Genomic DNA, 16,432 nt, shown 5'->3' on the forward strand with positions numbered 1-16,432 from the left:
GAACCGCTGGTCACTGACAAAAAACACCTCTGCGTTCACTCAGAGTTCAACAGAGCTGCTTCGTGCCTTCCTGTGGCATCAGAAAGGACTGTATTTACATTTCTGACAGTGCAAAGCTAAGGTCTCTGTTATTCCTGCTTCCCTTATGTGTCTCAGGCTTGCTGCAGGGCTTTTCCCAGTGCTGCAAAGATGGGATCTGCATCCACTGTATCCTGTGGCTTTTAGCCATGCTCAGAGCACAGCAGCTGTAGGCAGGGCAGGTGTGGAGGACATGTAGGTCTGTTCCATCCATGGGTCTCTTGGGAATTCACTGCCCTAGAGAGCCAGACAATCACCCAGTAATGGATTAATTCTCGCTTACTGCCATGGTGGACAGTTCATGCCCAATTAGTGCTTATTTAGGGCAAATCAGTGACACAGTTTAACTTGGCTGTGTTTCCCTTCCTCCCTCATCCCATCTACATCCTGACCTTTTCTTTGAGCATGGGGATTTATCACAAGACATGTCAACCAAATGACTCCCAGTTCCATTCCCTAAGAATCTGAGGACCAAGTGAACAAATTTGCAAGGCAGTCTGCAGATTTTGGAACACCCATGATTGAAGCAAAGTCAGATTGAATGTGAATGGTGCTAGCATACATCCATAATGTTGGTGCACAGTTCTTCCTATCCATCACCGTGTTGTTCTTGAGTCTGACAGTCTATGTGATATTTGGGTTATTTCTCAAATGCCTTGATGGAGCAGAATGTAGTCAAAATAGACATGTGGACTTAGGAGAGCAATTCCTGTCTGTGCTTCCCAGCCCACCACATGGTTAGCTAATGAAGCAAATCCAGGAGCTGTGAAAATGGTCTATGGCAACATGCAAATAGATCACTTGAGAAAGTCTTAATGCATACAAAGAGCCTGGGAAAATGCATGGGAATGCAATGGGTGGGTTGTGTGGAGAGGTTTTGATTGTGTTTTCAAAACAGTGATGAGCTGTGTGGTTTATTTTACAGTACATGTCGGGATTTGGAAATGAACATGTTTCCGAGGATCCACGCTGTCCAGGAGCTTTACCGGAGGGACAGGTACTGAGGTTTTTTTAAGTGTTTTATCAAAATGCACTCTTGAGTGAATATCTAATCTCTTCTTTTCATCTTAACGTGTTTCCTTTCTCTCTGCCACTATGAAAATCTCCAGGAATCTTCTTTATGCAAGACTGGAGTGATAAGATGCTGGCGGAAGTCAGAACAGAAGATTTCCATTCACACTTTCTATTTTTAAGTTATTTGTGAGCTTCCAGGTTTCACCCTGGGGATTAATACTTGCCTAAATTACCTCTGCTCAGCAACAGGGGATTTTTTCCAGAGTCTGAAGCGCAAGTGGCTCAGCCACAGAGAAGGAAACCACCAGCTCTGGATTAAACCAGAGCAGAAGTTTGAAGATCAGCAGAGACATGCTTGTGGCAGGAGAGGCAGCTTTCACAACTTCTGTAGGAATGGGGTTCAATGAAGCTGCCATATGAGTCTTTGGCAGGGAGCAGGGAGGGGACATGAATGCCTGTAGTAATAAGCTGAGAGATTAATTCTTAAAAGTAAATTCTGAACGTTTGATGAAAATAAATTATGTGGGGTCGTTCTGTTTTAAGGAAAAGAATCACAACCCACGTGGTGCTACCCTCTTGGTGCCCAGAGGCGAAAATGAAACCCTGAAGAATTAAAGTGCTCTCACCTCCTTTGTGCTGGTCTCCTTTACACCAGCACACATTTTGAGGCTGCCTGTGGCCTCCCTTGGATCTCCTGTAACCATTTGGACTTGGATGGCAGCACCTCTCCTATGAAGACAGGCTTAGAGAGTTGGGGCTCTTCAGCCTGGAGAAGAGAAGGCTCCTGGAAGAATTTATAGCACCTTCCAGTACCCAAAAGGGGCTACAAGGGAGTTGGAGGGGGAATTTTCACAAGGACATGTAGTGGACAGGACAAGGGAGAATGGGTTTAAACCAAAAGAAGGCAGGTTTAGATTAGATATTAAGAAGAAATTCTTTACCATGAGAGTGCTGCAACACTGGCACAGGTTGCCCAGAGAAGCTGTGGATACCCCATCCCTGGAAGTGTTCTAGGTCGGGTTGGACGGGGCTTTGAGAAACCTGGTCTAGTGGGAAGTGTCCCTGTCCATGGCAGGGGGGTTGGAACAAGATGATCTTTAGGGTCCTTCCACTCCAAACCATTCTAGGACTCTATGACTTGGTGCTTAGCCAATTACATCCCTTGGTGCTCCTCTTCACCTTCTGTGCAAAGAATTACGGTCAAATGGAGACCTTCTCAACTTTTGCTTTTCCTGAGTTTTCTGGATTTCCCCAGTTCTGATGTTTTACATGTCGTGTGCCAGTGAGGACACACAACACAGGGACATGTTAAATGCATATCTATGTCCCCTAGGTCTGCATGGCAGCCCACGGTGTGCTCACAAGAAAGACAAACTGCTGTGCTGATTCAGGCTGGTAGCTTGACTGGTGCAGTTTCTTGTTTCTGAGGCTGGCTAGAAAAAATGTAAGATAGAGGCACCTTAAAACTGGAAGAACAATAGTGGTGGCTGCTGGTCTAAAAAGGCACTGGACTGCAGTGGATGCGCTCTTTGAGGATTTCCACAGCACACTGCGTTCCAGAGCAGACTCCTCCAGCTCCTGGCTGAGGTGCTCTCATCTGGACAGAGTGTGGGCTCTGTATCAAAAGAGTTAACAGAAAAATCTGAAAACAAGTTAGACAAAAAAATCTTCAGTCCCGGGAGTGGATCCATTCTCCGATGCAGTATTTATAAGACTGGCATCTGCAGTAGTGCTGGCTAAGATAAAAATTCCAAGGGTTATTGATCCCCCTGCTTCACTGCATACCCACACTGAAAAGATGGAGCTTGAGGGCTGGAAGCTACACACACTCAGAGAGCTTCAGCTCTCCCCTCTGCCCACCTCTCAGGGCAGGGTTTGATACCTTATGGATGGCTGGTCTGCTCAGCAGCAGGATGACAGGATGTTATAGCAGACCTTGCAGGAGGGAGATAGGATAGCAAATGGTGTATGACTGTCCCACAGGGGTGTTTCCTGCAGTTCTTGGGTGCCTTTGCTTCTTGCTGATCTCAGACAAATAGATGGTGGCCTACTTAGATCAAAATGCTTCGTTTCTGTTCTCTAAAAAGGAGGAGTCTGTCCTCCAGTTATGAACTCACAAGGGTTGCTAAAACCTGTGCTAGTTGTACCCATGGCTCTGCAAAGGGGAAAGTGCCCCCTTTGTACTCCAAAGGAGGATTCTCACTGTGCAGAAGCCCTGCAGGAAAGCAGAGGCTCCTACACAGGTCACTCATGCTTTTGGGCAGCAAGCAGCACTGTCAGGAGGAAGCAGCACAACACCACAACGCCTGCTCTGGGCAGCGGTTCCATAGGTAGTGGGCAAGGGGAGAAGGGGGGATTCAGTGCGTTCAGCTGCTGTAAGTCTTTATCAGCCTTCTGGAAAGCCAGCCAGACATGATGCTCTGGGGTAACCCCTCTGAACAATTGGTCTGAGAAAAGTTTGTGCTCAATAGCAGTCTGCTTCACAGTCTGTGTTCACCGGGAATTATTTCCTTTTCCCTGATACTCCTGCTCCTGACCCTGTGGAGCACTGCCCCTTGCAGCTTACTCTATTGCTGCCCCAGTGGGCTGTGCTGACTCCTTGGGGCACTCTTTGGCATGTGGGAATGGGGTCTGGGGTCTGGCTGGTGCCTCAGAGGAGCAAGAACATGCAAGTACTGGAGCTGAAGCACAGCCTCAGGACAGCACAGCACCCCATGGCATCAGGGTGTCAGGTGCCCAGGTCAGTGCTCTGCTGGAGGCTTCAGAGCCAAGTTCCATGCCACTGCCTCTCATTCCTTGTTTTTCCTTCTCCTCCATCCAGAATAACCCTCAAGTCTGCCCGTACGGCCTGTACGCGGAACAGCTCTCGGGCTCTGCCTTCACCTGTCCCCGGCCCACCAACAAGCGAAGGTACTGTGGCCCCTGGCACTGGCTGGGGGATGTGGCACTTGGGGTGAGCATTGGGGAGTGGTGGAGAGGCTGCCTCGGTGCCACCTGTGTTTTCTGCAAGCCTAGAAGGGTAAAAAACCTCTACTGTGCACTACGAGAGGGAAAGGGACAGAAGACCATGGGAGAGGGAGAGAAAAGGATTTAGTGGGGCAAGTGGGTTACGAAAATGCTGAGAAAGCAGTGATTGGGATGGGAAAGAAAGTGGTTTTCTGAGCAAGGCGTGGAAGGGGGGGATGTTCACAGGGACCACATGGTCCCAAGCGGGTTGTGTGTGCTGTGTGAAACAACCCTGGGGTTTCAGCCATGATGCTTCTATGGAAACATCACCCCTGCCACTGGCACTGGTAAGCACCTGATGAATAGGGTCAAAATGAAGCCTCTGAGAAAGACTCTTTCCTCCTAATGGATGTTCCTGCACACTGTTTGGGTCCAGAGTGCTGCTAGCTCAGTCTGTTCCCATTTTGGGGCTGCCCAGGGCCTCAGAAAAGTGCCAGGCACCCAGCATGCTCTTTAACACCTCAGCAGTGCTGGGAACAGCTTGTTCCAGCCAGCAACAAACTTCCCAGAGCTCTGTCCTGATTGTCATGCTCCAGCCACAACCAGATTGCAGAAGATGGGTTTCTCTTTTTGCTTCTCCCGCTGTGGCTCTTCTGTCCCTTTTGCTGCTTATTCAAATAAAAGGCAAATGCATCATCTGAGATGCCTCTGCTCTCCAGGCTGCTCCCAGCTCTCAGTGTGCGTGGGAAAGGGATGAATCATTGTTTGCTGCACGCAGTTGTCCTTGATGGAATTTTTCCAGCTCTCAAGGGAGAGCTCCCTCCTCCCCTCTCCCACTTGCCCAAACTGCATCCACCACAGTTAACACATCAAAGGCATTGGCAGCCCTGCCTAGCTCAGGCTTTCCTGATCACCTCTGCTCTCTCACCTGATTGAAAGCCCAGCTTCAGGCTTGGCTGCACCATGCAGGGCGTGTGGATGCTGGAATGGCAGCGGGGGCAAGGTGCACAGCCACAGCAGGCAGCAAGGGAGGAGAGCGACGGTCCCAGGCAGTGACGGAGGCACGGGGGACCTCCTACAGCAGTGGGAAGCATCACATAAAACTCTGGGCTTTGCTGCATGGGCATGGCCAGCCAGGCATAGGATGCTACTTTTTGTAATCCATCCAAATTCAGATACAGGCTGTGACCTTCTGTCTCCAGAGAGCTTCTCTGTTCTTTCTGTTGGACACTGCTCGTCCCTGTCGTGTCTGAGCTGCTTTACAACTGTGTTTAAACAAGCTTCTTTTTCCAACTGCAAGGTTGCTGTATTTCAGCCACAGAAAAAGCTGTGCCTTTATATTTTATATGCATATATGTGTGAATGTAGACATATGTAATTATACATAAATACACATACAGACATTTACCTACACAAAGCACAACATGTTTGTATTTAGAGCCTATAATAAAAGCCATGTCTCTGGAAACCTCTGGCTGTGAGCTGTTGTTTGATATTTCATTTTAATATTAATATTATTAAGTTGATATTTAATAAACCTTTTGTTCCAGTTGCCACCCATGTAAATGTTATTCTAGGAGCTCAATCAGCCAGCAGCTACCGAGAGGGTTTAACCTTTTCCCCAGGCTAATCCAGGTGTTTTCCTTCTTTGTAGCTGGCTGTATCGAATCCTACCTTCAGTTTGCCACAAACCCTTCAAACCTCTCAAGGAAGGCCACTTGACACACGACTGGGATGAAATTGAGCCTGATCCCAATCAGGTAACCATGCTGGAAGGAGCCCTAGTCCTGCCGAGAGGACAGTCAAATATCAAAGTAATCAGAAGTGCAAAGGCACTGAGTTGCAAGAGGTCTGATGGGAGTCATGGGTTCCTGGGGGTCTGGCCAAGTCAGGAGCAGGCTCTTGTCTGCCACCTGTTCATTGTTCCTCACCATGGTTACCCAGGGAAGGACAGCCTTTGATGCTTGTTGCTTCCCATCTTGTCAGATCCTTGTGCTGCTTCCCAGCACAGCTACAGTGCCACAGGGTTAGACCTGTGCTACCAGGCATCTCCCCTGGGGGCTCTTGTTGGTCACCTTTTAATCTGCTTTCTCTTCTCCTTCCGTGTCCCCCATCAAAATCTCATCATGCCCCAGCCCAGCAGGCAGAGCAGAAGTATGTCTCTGCCATCCATCCTCTCCTTCCCTGCACTTTTGGAGAGGTTACTGCCTGCCAGCCCATTTCTCTGCAGCCCTCATGGGAAATCTCACTTCATTCTGGAGAGTCACACAGAGAGATGGCATTTGTCTTCCTCTGTTACAGCCTTGCTGTTGTCTTTAATCATGATTTCTTCCCTGCCAGCCCCAGAACATTTGGTTTTGCTAATCTGCTGCCGTTCTCCTTTCAACATCATCTCATGGTCATTGGTTTTCACTTCTCTCAGGTTTTGCCCTTTGATGCATCATGATTAGCTAATTTCCAGCCTTCCAGCAGCCTCACCATTTGTCTAAATAATCCCCCAGTTCTGCTGGAATATGTTTTCCAGCCATTAACCAAGGAGAAGTGACAGGCTCATATTTACATGCCTTTGGTGCTCCTTCCCAGATGAAGCTCCAATGACTTCTGTTATCACCTCATCCATCCTGGATGCCCTTTTGCACCCCACACCTGCCTTTATGATTATTTATGATTACGGTAATTCCAAGATGCCCAGCTCTCAAGCATCTGAAGCCATTTATGTGTAGTACCTTTTTTGCCTAAGGAAACAGCAGGAAAGCTCTTGCCCAGTCCCTCTCTTTCCACTTTCAATGGCAACCACCAAACCCAGAGACGTTATTTCCTGCAGTAAGTGGGAGCTGCCTTCCTGCTTTCTTTCTTATCCTCTCTGAAGCAGAGCCATAGACAAGGTTCAGTTTGTTGGACAAGACCTACTCTTCCTTGTGATGCTTTATGTTTCACCTAGGTACTTAAAGGAGCTTCCCCAATCCTCATTCATCTAAAAAGATGGCCATATGGAGGCACCTTATGCAAAGCCCATTGAAGTCAAAGGGAAAAATTACACTTTAAAATTACCCAAGGACACTGGCAGAATTATAAAAGACACAGATGACAAAACTGAAAAGGAGTCAAATGTGATGAAAAAATATGGAGTGGCATTTGAGCAAGAAATGCTGAAACAGAAGAAAGCTCTCCAGACTGGAACAGAGATGACCATGGGAAGCTACGATTGAGAGGCAGGGAGAAAATAAATACCAATAACAAATGTCACAGTAAAAAAAAAAAAAAACAACCAACCCAAAAAGAACCGATCAAAAAATCCCCAGACAAACATAAACTCTGGAACTTCTTGTCAGAGGATGCAGGTGGATTCAAATCCAATACATTGGACTCCTCTGGCACCTTCTGCCTGAGGACCTTGATAGACTTTGCAAGAAGTAATTAGTGCCGGTCATGGCTCCTACTCATGTAGGCAGAGCTATTTCAGCGTTGGATGTGGGGAAATTCAAGTGGAGCAAACAGGAGTGTCCTGTTTGGGTCACAGAGGGACTGAATCATTCAGCATGGAGTGGAGCACAGGACCATGACAATTTGACTGTGGAAAGCTGGCTCATCTGAATTTCTTTGCTCTCAAAAGTGTTGTTAGTAATAGAGACACATTTTAAATAGGATTTTTTTTAACCTTGGCACTGCAAAGGCTTGCCAATTACTTTACAAAACTATGATTAAAAATTTTAAAAGCCCCCCAAATAAAAAAAAAAAACAAAAAGGAAAACACAAACCCTAACCAGATTATCAAGAGAACAAGGAAAGAGAGAGCTACCTCAGCTAGCAGAGGGCAGGGAAGCAGGGGGAGGACAGGGGTTTACTTTCTTTTGAATTACCACCATTTGTGTTCTGACCACTGGCATCTCTTTCTTGTTTTTTGTTTGCTGCAATCTAGCTGCGATGGAAACCTTTTGAGATTCCAAAAGCCCCTCAGAATAAGATGGACTTTGTGAGCGTAAGTTGGGGAACCAGGGCATCTGGGCATCCTCCATCTCTGTTCCCCCTCAGGGGGGCAGGGCACACAAGATGCTCAGAATTGGGCTAATATTGGCAGTTTTTGAAACCACTGGGCTTGCAGAGCATCTGTGGGAGGGGAGAGGATTGCAGATTTCAAGCAACTGACAGTGGGCTTGATTTTCTTCATTGACTTTTCAGGAACTCTTAAAGGAAAAAAAAAAAAAGCCCCAGCCCTCAGTTTTCCCTAGAGCCTTGGCTGGAAAACACCAGCTTACATGGATTTTAAGAAACCCCAAGTATGTTAAAGAGAAACCAACACATTTGACAAAAGGCCACACAGAGAAAGACTGGTAGCAGTGTGGAAAGTGGGAGAGGGAGTGAGTCCCAGCAAGGCGGTGAGGTGAGGGGGAGAAACAGGGCCGCCCCTGCTCCCCTGCCTGCCGCTCACTCCTGGTGCTTTCGGTTTGCCGGCAGGGACTGCACACCTTGTGTGGCGCTGGTGAGCCCAGAGGACGCAATGGCATCGCAGTCCATATTTTTGTCTGCAACACCTCCATGGTCGACAGGTCAGTGTCTGTTGTGCTGGTGGCTCAGGCTGCTCCAGGCTGGCTGGCTGTATGTTCCTGTCTGGTGCCACCAGCTTGAGTCCAGCTCCCAGCATCACTGTGCGTGCTGTGTTCCTGTGTGCACAGGCAAACGTGTTCCCCGTGTCCACAGCAGGTGTTTGTGCAGCAGGTTGTACTCTGTGGTCAAACACCGGAGGAGTGGGTGGGGAACCACCAAGAGAAGTAGGGAGCTGGACATGGGGGTGCACCAAGAGGAGATGTGTTGGATTTAGGTGCTCTTGTCTTAGGGACTGGAGCTGCTCCTCAGAATTCAACACACATGCAGCAGGCATTGCTGCTCCCTGCAGTGCCTCGGGGGGAAATCAGCCCCACTCCCCAGTTTACAACAACTGATGTGCGTGTGAATACAAAGGCAGGAACCTGGCAGAGGTCAGAGAACATCCTGCTTCCAGGCTGAGCCATTTACTTAAGAGTTGGACTTGATGATCCTTGTGGGTCCCTTCCAACTCAGAATATTCTGTAAAACTCTGCCATGTCAGTCTCCCAGCTCAAAACTCCCAGCTGTGGCTGTGGTGTACAAAATGCACGGGGCTTGTAGCATCTTAACGTTATTGTTTCCCTTTTTCTTTAGATGCCTTTATAATTCGGATGGTGACTTCCTGATTGGTGAGTTGATGCTTTGGCTTCTTTTTTCCTCCAGGTGGTTCTGCCTGGGGTACCACCTGCCTGCCTCTTTGTTCTTCCAGAGCCTTGGGCCCTACAGCCAAGATTTGGAGGAAAGGGTTGGCTTCACCCCCATGCCATGCAGATATGGTGGTCTGGCACCAGCTGGGCTGTTGGGCAAGTTGCACTGCTCTTGTGCCAGACCTCAACTCTTTGAGCAGTGACCCAGGTTCCTGGACATGGTGCTCAGGGATCATTTCCCAATGCTCCCCAGACTGGTATTAGACATGCCACAGGCAGAGGTTTTCTGGAAATCATAAACCTCAGGATTTCTGAACAACTTACAGTTAGCTGCCTTTGTTGCTTTATAGCCCAAGATTATTTGGCACGGCAGCTTAGCTTCCCTGCTGTGCCACCCTCAGGCAACCAGACTGCCACAGTGAGTGTGGAGGTTGACAGATAAAGTCCACCCATGCTGAAAAATATTCTGAGTGGTATCAGAAGTCAGATATTTTCTTGTATCTTTCTTGAGTAAAGAACAGCAATGCCTTCGGGACACCAACAGGAACATTTGTCCCATCAAATAGCTATTAAATTGTTCTCACTCACCTCCCTCACTACTGTGAAGTAAAAGTGCCAGGGCAGGTTTTGTAAATCTGCTAGTTTTTCAAGTCAAAATGTGAGCTCTCCTGTGCCAGCACAATCATGGAAAACAATGCAGATGTTAGCAGAGTATTGCTTCTACCCTCAGGAAGCAGTTATTCCCAGACATCTCACACTGCCATGGTCATGACAAAGATGGGTACATGCTCTATTTCATGTGAAGGTTGTGAGACAGACAGATATGGACCCAAATACATCAAATCCCATTTATTTGGACTGTGGTGCAAATCTTACCTCAAGGGGCCATGAAGTTTTGGCTCATACAAGTACCTTCTGTGACGTGGGGATGATGGGGCTGATCAGGAAGCTTCACTCCAATGCAGGTGTCTCTGCTTCAAGACTCTGCATGGGAGCCCAGACTCCCTGTGTAGCTATATCAGAACGGGCCTACTGCTCTTCCTTGGAGCCTGGGTGCTCTGACAAGGACAGAGAGGGTGGCAATCATCACATTACTTCAGCTCTTCTGCCTCCATTTTGTTTCCACAGTGCCCCAGCAAGGAAAACTGCTCATCACAACTGAGTTTGGGAAGATGTTAGTGGAGCCCAACGAAATCTGTGTCATCCAGGTAAGGACTGAATGCACCTTGCCCGTGGCTCAGAGCCAGATGTTGGAGCAGGCCTACTCCTGCACTCAGCTGCTCATGGTTTGTCAGCAAAGTCCTGGGAGGATCCTAGTATCTTTCTTTATTTTCCAGCAAGGAATGCGTTTCAGCGTGGAGGTGTTTGGAGAGACCAGAGGCTACATCCTGGAGGTGTATGGGGCACACTTCGAGCTGCCTGACCTGGGACCCATTGGTAATGATCTCCTGTTAGATCTGCAGTGAATTTCATAGGGACAGGCATGAATTGCAAGCCCAAATCCATCACATCCTCCCATGCATGTGCTCTTTCACAAAGATACCTTCCATTCCAGCACTGTTATTCCCCAGAAGGGCAAGCATTTGTCCAAAAAAATGTGACAGACCAGTTGTCCAGAGATTCCCCTGGCACTGAAGGGACCATTTATCTCCCACCCTCTTTTCTACTATGTTCTTTTCTGTTCTGGTCTTGGAGTCCCTATCTGCTGGCTCTGAACCTGTTCTTACCAAAAGAAACCCAAAAGGCCATCACCACTGATGCCTCATACTTACAGATACGGCATAAACTGGAGTGATAGGAGAGAATTTTCCTGGTAAAAGGGCAGATTTCAGAGGCAACACATATTCCTGAAGGCTCACTTTAGATTTAATCAAGTCGGTTTTTTCCCCCCCTACCTCTGTTAACAGAGACACCTCGGAGCTCTAGAGTGCTTTACTATCAGAAACTGCTTCCTGTGGAAAATTAGAAACCAATAAAATGAGCAGCACAGGACTTGGATCAGCAACACATTCACATCTCTGTGTGCTGCTGCCAGGGCGGATCTGCTTTCACTGAGTGCAGGTCTAGCTCTCATAAACCACAGATCCTCTGTGTGGGATGCCTCCTGCTCTGTGCAGAGTCACAGATCGTGGAGGCACAGCCTCTTGCTGCCACGACAAAGATATTGTGAGGGGACACAGCATCTGAAGGCCTGCTGCCCACATTGTGATTTCCCAGTCAGCTTTCTGGCAGTGCTCAGCTCAGGTTATGTCACCTTCCTTATCCCTTCAGTACTTGCCTCCAAATTTATCTTGCTGAGAAAAACACCTCCTGGTTACTGCTACTAAGATTGTGTCAAGGAAGGGAAGTGAAACTCCTCTTACAACAGCTAAAATAAATACAAAACCAGTGCCAATAGTTCTCCACATTGAGACTGGTGCTTTGAGGTTGGTTGTTTTTTGTTTCAGGTTGGATTGGGGCTTTTTCCCCCACTAGATATTTTTAGCTCTCAGCATGATCTAAAAGACTGGCCATGCTTCAAGTAAATTAACTGGTATTATCAATCAATAACAAGCTTGGCTTGGCTAATCTGCATTCGGGGGCATTTGCATCTCATAGCTGTGGTGAAACTGAAGCTGGTCATTCTTCCAAGTGGAGAACCAACCCAATTTGCAGCTGTATGTGGGACCCCACTTGAATATCTCTCCTCTATGACATGCTGGGTACATCTTTTCCCACATGGAGCCTACAGTGATTTTTCAGCAGCTTGCCTTTTAGCCAGCTGCAGCTTTCTGCCTTCATCCACCATACCCTGTGCCTGCTCCACTTCATTATTGATATGGTTGCCCAGCCTGTTTGCAATAGGTTTTCCCATTAGCTAGTTTTTCAGAAACAGTTAGACTTTCTTTAGGATTTTGGTTTGGGGTTTTTTTGTCTCCAGAAGGTAGGAATCTATTCTAAGGCTTACTTTCTGGAGAAAAGAAAAAGAGTGCACTTGCCTGTAAACCTTTTCAGGAGATGGTAATTATAAGAGCTCCTCTTCTTACCACCTACCTGCATTCCCCTCAGAGACCAAGATCCTTTGTATTTCAGTCTTACTTTATTTTAACTTCACTTTTCACTTGGAGAAAAAGTGACAGCTGGAGAAAAGCAGTGACTGTTAAACCTTAGCAGCAGGTAGTAATGTCTGCATTTTTATCCAAGAAATTCAAAACCACTTTGTAACAGTACTACTAATGAGGAGAAGAATGCTCTAGCACCCATATGGTGCTTTGCACTTTGAAAATTCACTCCTCACATTAAGCAACCCCTCAGTATGCCCAGAGTCTGTAGGTATCACTATGTTATTACTCTCTTTGTTAGCATTCAGGAATGTATTTGGCCCCTCATGACATGCCTCATAACTTCTGCGTGGCTAAGCATCCAATCAGCAGGATGTCCAGGAACAGAGAGCAATTCATCCTCCATTTTTCACTTAATTCCTGGTTGTTACATACCTTTAACTGAGGATGACCTACTAATCTCATTCAGAAGGCACCTAGTGGAGACCTGTCTTAGTCACAAAGGGAGCATGGACTTGAACACTAGGATGAGTTACAATTACCTACTCACAGGAGCATGAGAAGTACATGACTATTTCAGGTTTCCTGTTGGGCCAAGAAGAGTTGGGTCATTCACAACACAGAAGGACACCCACAAAGCCAAGAAATTGCACCAGCCTCTCACTTCACGAGCAGATTGCCCAAAGAGCTTTGTCACCTCTCCTTCTTTCCCAGGAGCCAATGGCCTGGCCAACCCACGTGACTTCTTGGTGCCTGTGGCATGGTACGAGGACCGCCAAGTGCCAGGGGGCTACACAGTGATCAGCAAGTACCAGGGCAAGCTGTTTGCAGCCCAGCAGGTGAGGATGCCCTGGGAGAACAGGTAACACTGAAGTGCAGTGACTGCCAGTGCATGGCCTGGGATATGCAGCTCAGTAGCGTGGATGTAGTCTTAGGAAGTCCTGCTGAGTTAGGTGGAGCAGAACTGAGCCCTTGTCTTCTTGGGTCATTCATTTTCCCAGCTGAGGATCCTCAGTCTGGGAAAAAAGTGTTTGTGAAAACTTGGTTGTCCAAAAACTCAACAGTGGTCTTTGCCTCCATATGTTTATAGCAACAAAGTAGAAATAGGAGCTGGGGCTACTCTGAAAATCCAGAGTTTCCTTACCAGAGAGCTGGTGTTACAGCTGGTCTTGGGCAAGAACTGCCTGAGCATTTAAAAGCCCTTAGAGACCAAACCCCAGAGGGAAGGCTGAGGCTCACCAAGCAGAAACACTGAGGAAAACCTCATCCTCACAACGTTGGGCTGTGCTTAAAGGGCTGCCAGTGTACCTCTAACCAGTACTTAACCCACTTTTCATTTGGGAAAGAGCAGCATCCTGCACATGTGCAGCATGTTGGAAGGCTGTATGTGGTAATCCTCTGTCTCTTTGCTTTGCTAGGATTACTCCCCCTTCAATGTTGTAGCTTGGCATGGGAACTACACACCGTACAAATACCATCTGGAAAAATTCATGGTCATTAATGCTGTTGCTTTTGACCATGCGGTAAGTTCTGGAACTGGGCAAGGCAGAGCTTTGTGGCTACCGTACCATCCAAACCCACCCTGAGCTCCAGAGGCTCTGCACCTCTTAAAAAATATGTTATGCTCTAAGAAACAGTGTGAAATCTCTTGTGCTTCTTTCCCTGGGCCCAAACCAAGAGTTCATAGAGGAAGACATCCTTCTTTGTGGTACAAAGACATAACTGGAAGTTGATCAGCTTCTTAAACAGCTCTGTGCAGCTTCACATAGAACTTCTGTACCTTGGAGGAGGGATGAATACTGATGCCAACATACACTCTGCAACTCAGCAAAAAGACTGTTGCTTCAAATTCTTGCCTTGATTTATTTCTTGCTATTGGACAGATTCCTTTCTCTAAGTTGTGGATGTGTCTGGTTCCTCTGAGTCCAGCACTGAAATTCATTTTGAAGAGCTGGCAGCTTTCATTGTAATAATTTCTAATCTTATGGAAAATAACTAAAGCCAAAACTAATGTGAGCAGCTCATCTATAAAGGAAACCAGTCCAAGTGGGAGAGGTGCCCACAGCAATGCAAGTGAGTGTGCAAGGAGACTGGAGCATTTCTAGTGAGAAAACCAACAGAAAGTTTTGTTTAAAACTCCAGACAAATCTGCCAGGAGAAGGATGGGTTTGGGATCAAAGCCCAGAAAATCACTTTACTGGACTTAAGACTTCAACAAGTCACAATTTCTCTGCAATTTCTTCTCCGTTTGTAAACTAACAGGGCCATGAGGCTAAATGCCTCTAGCAGGATGTTCCTGTCCTCTGTAACTGGCTAAGGAAAAGGTGTGGTTTTGTGGCAGGAGTGTTGGAGACTGCTCCTGGAATTGCAGTACCTCATCTTGCAGTGCTGTCCACCCTCTGCATCTGTGCTGCCAGCTATAAGGCCAGGATGGGGAAGGATCATCAAAGCTGCTCAAAGGAAGAACCACCCAGTCCCGTTTCTTGTCCCCCATGTACAGCATGGAATTGTGATGCTGAGTGCTGTCCCACAGGGTCCCAAATCTCATCCAGGCTATCAGATGCAGGTGACAAAAGTGTTTAGGCAAGGGAGAGGCTGTATCAGTCAGGTTTACCAGCTGCGTGACCTGAGCAGACAGCTCTAAGCCCTGCTCTGTTTCATGCTTCTTTCGCTTTGCTTTTTTCCAGGATCCTTCCATCTTCACTGTCCTGACAGCCAAGACAACCCGTGCTGGAGTGGCACTTGCTGACTTTGTCATATTCCCCCCGCGATGGGGGGTAGCCAACAACACCTTCCGTCCACCTTACTACCACCGTACGTCTGGTCTTTCTTGGTTGTGCTTGAGCCCAGGACTGCAGAAAAGAAACAAGTCTCCGTTTATTTGAGAGCGTGTGCAGGGAAGCAGCAGTCTGGTTCATTGTCCTTGGCTCAGTTAGTCAGCTTCTTGGAGTCAGTCAGTCCTCCCTGGAAAATGAACAAATCCAAAGATGTTCCTATTTAAAGGATCTCATGAAAACTCGGAGGTTATGGGGCTCATTGAGTCCTCATAGATGGATGTGTCTGTACTCAAGGGCCTCCCACAGAGACTGGGTGCATATTGAACCTGGCACTGTACAAATGAGTCAGATACTGTTCTGTCCAGCCATGAATCACTTAATATCTCATTAGAGTACATAGATAAAGGAGAAAAAGAAATATCATATTACAAGTAGTGAGAAGCACAAGGGGGTGTAGAGCTGGCACTTGTATGGTGAGATCAGAGTTACAGCAAAGGAGGAAATTGGCTTTCCTGAGCCCTTCTTCACCACCTGCACAGTGATGGAGGTACTGCTGGCATTTAAGAAGCCAGTCATGAGGAACTGGGCTCCTTCTCAGGCAGGGAGTTGATTAATGTGTTTTGGATTTGGTTGCCATCCCCAGAGCTGGTTTCTTTTTGGCAGTTTTTTGGCTTCATCTTGGCAGAGCATAGCATTGTGTTGCATTGAATGGATGCTAGAAATCCAGTTCCCCACGTGGGACTGCCCTTTCAGGGAGACGATGAGACCCCCTGCTCCATGAGACTGAGGGGGAAAGCTTGGCCATCCTGCACCCCTTATGTCAACAGCTAAGAGGCCTCATCTCAGAAGCTACCAAGTGACAATGTTGTGGTCACTTTGAAGTGCTCAGAGGCTTTCTGCACACTTACTAACCACAATTTAACAGCCAGTTCCTTCTGCTACTCAGATTATTTCCAAGCATCTTGGAGGCCAGCAGAATCAGTGGCACTTGCAAGCATAGTAGACAGCTGTGCAGCCATCTGAGTAAATCCCACAGGCAAAGTTCTGCCCTGTCATTCAGCTTTCATTTGCAATAATGAGGGTGACATGAAAACACATTTCCTGACTGCCTGGAATAGTGCCAAGACTTTTTCTAGACCATAAGAGGTGAGACACACTCCTGCTTAACCACAATGAAATTGTTGCTCATCAGTAGAGCTGTGCTAATTTTACATCAATGCATTGTGAGCCATAGCAAATATGAAGATGTTCAACCTTGCTTCGTGTGCACTAAAAGACAGAAGGGACTGTCCTTCTCTTATCCGTGTTGCGATGATCTAAGTACCCATGAAGATGGCTGTGGCTG

The 16,432-nt window shown here is 47.3% G+C and overlaps 1 protein-coding gene across 1 annotated transcript in view; it reads left to right on the forward strand.

The window, feature by feature from the left end:
- HGD (homogentisate 1,2-dioxygenase) overlaps positions 1–16,432 on the forward strand; it is a 24,026-nt gene that overhangs the window by 4,327 nt on the left and 3,267 nt on the right. Inside the window, exons 2-12 of the mRNA XM_008631733.2 lie at positions 1,004–1,075; positions 3,914–4,002; positions 5,693–5,798; positions 7,958–8,017; positions 8,494–8,585; positions 9,217–9,251; positions 10,398–10,477; positions 10,607–10,706; positions 13,025–13,149; positions 13,729–13,833; positions 14,998–15,124. Of these exons, the coding sequence (XP_008629955.2) occupies positions 1,004–1,075; positions 3,914–4,002; positions 5,693–5,798; positions 7,958–8,017; positions 8,494–8,585; positions 9,217–9,251; positions 10,398–10,477; positions 10,607–10,706; positions 13,025–13,149; positions 13,729–13,833; positions 14,998–15,124 (991 nt within the window). The remainder of the gene's footprint in view (positions 1–1,003; positions 1,076–3,913; positions 4,003–5,692; positions 5,799–7,957; positions 8,018–8,493; positions 8,586–9,216; positions 9,252–10,397; positions 10,478–10,606; positions 10,707–13,024; positions 13,150–13,728; positions 13,834–14,997; positions 15,125–16,432) is intronic.

Source organism: Corvus brachyrhynchos, unplaced genomic scaffold, assembly GCF_000691975.1.
Source record: "Corvus brachyrhynchos isolate BGI_N302 unplaced genomic scaffold, ASM69197v1 scaffold3, whole genome shotgun sequence".
Taxonomy (NCBI): Eukaryota; Metazoa; Chordata; class Aves; order Passeriformes; family Corvidae; genus Corvus; species Corvus brachyrhynchos.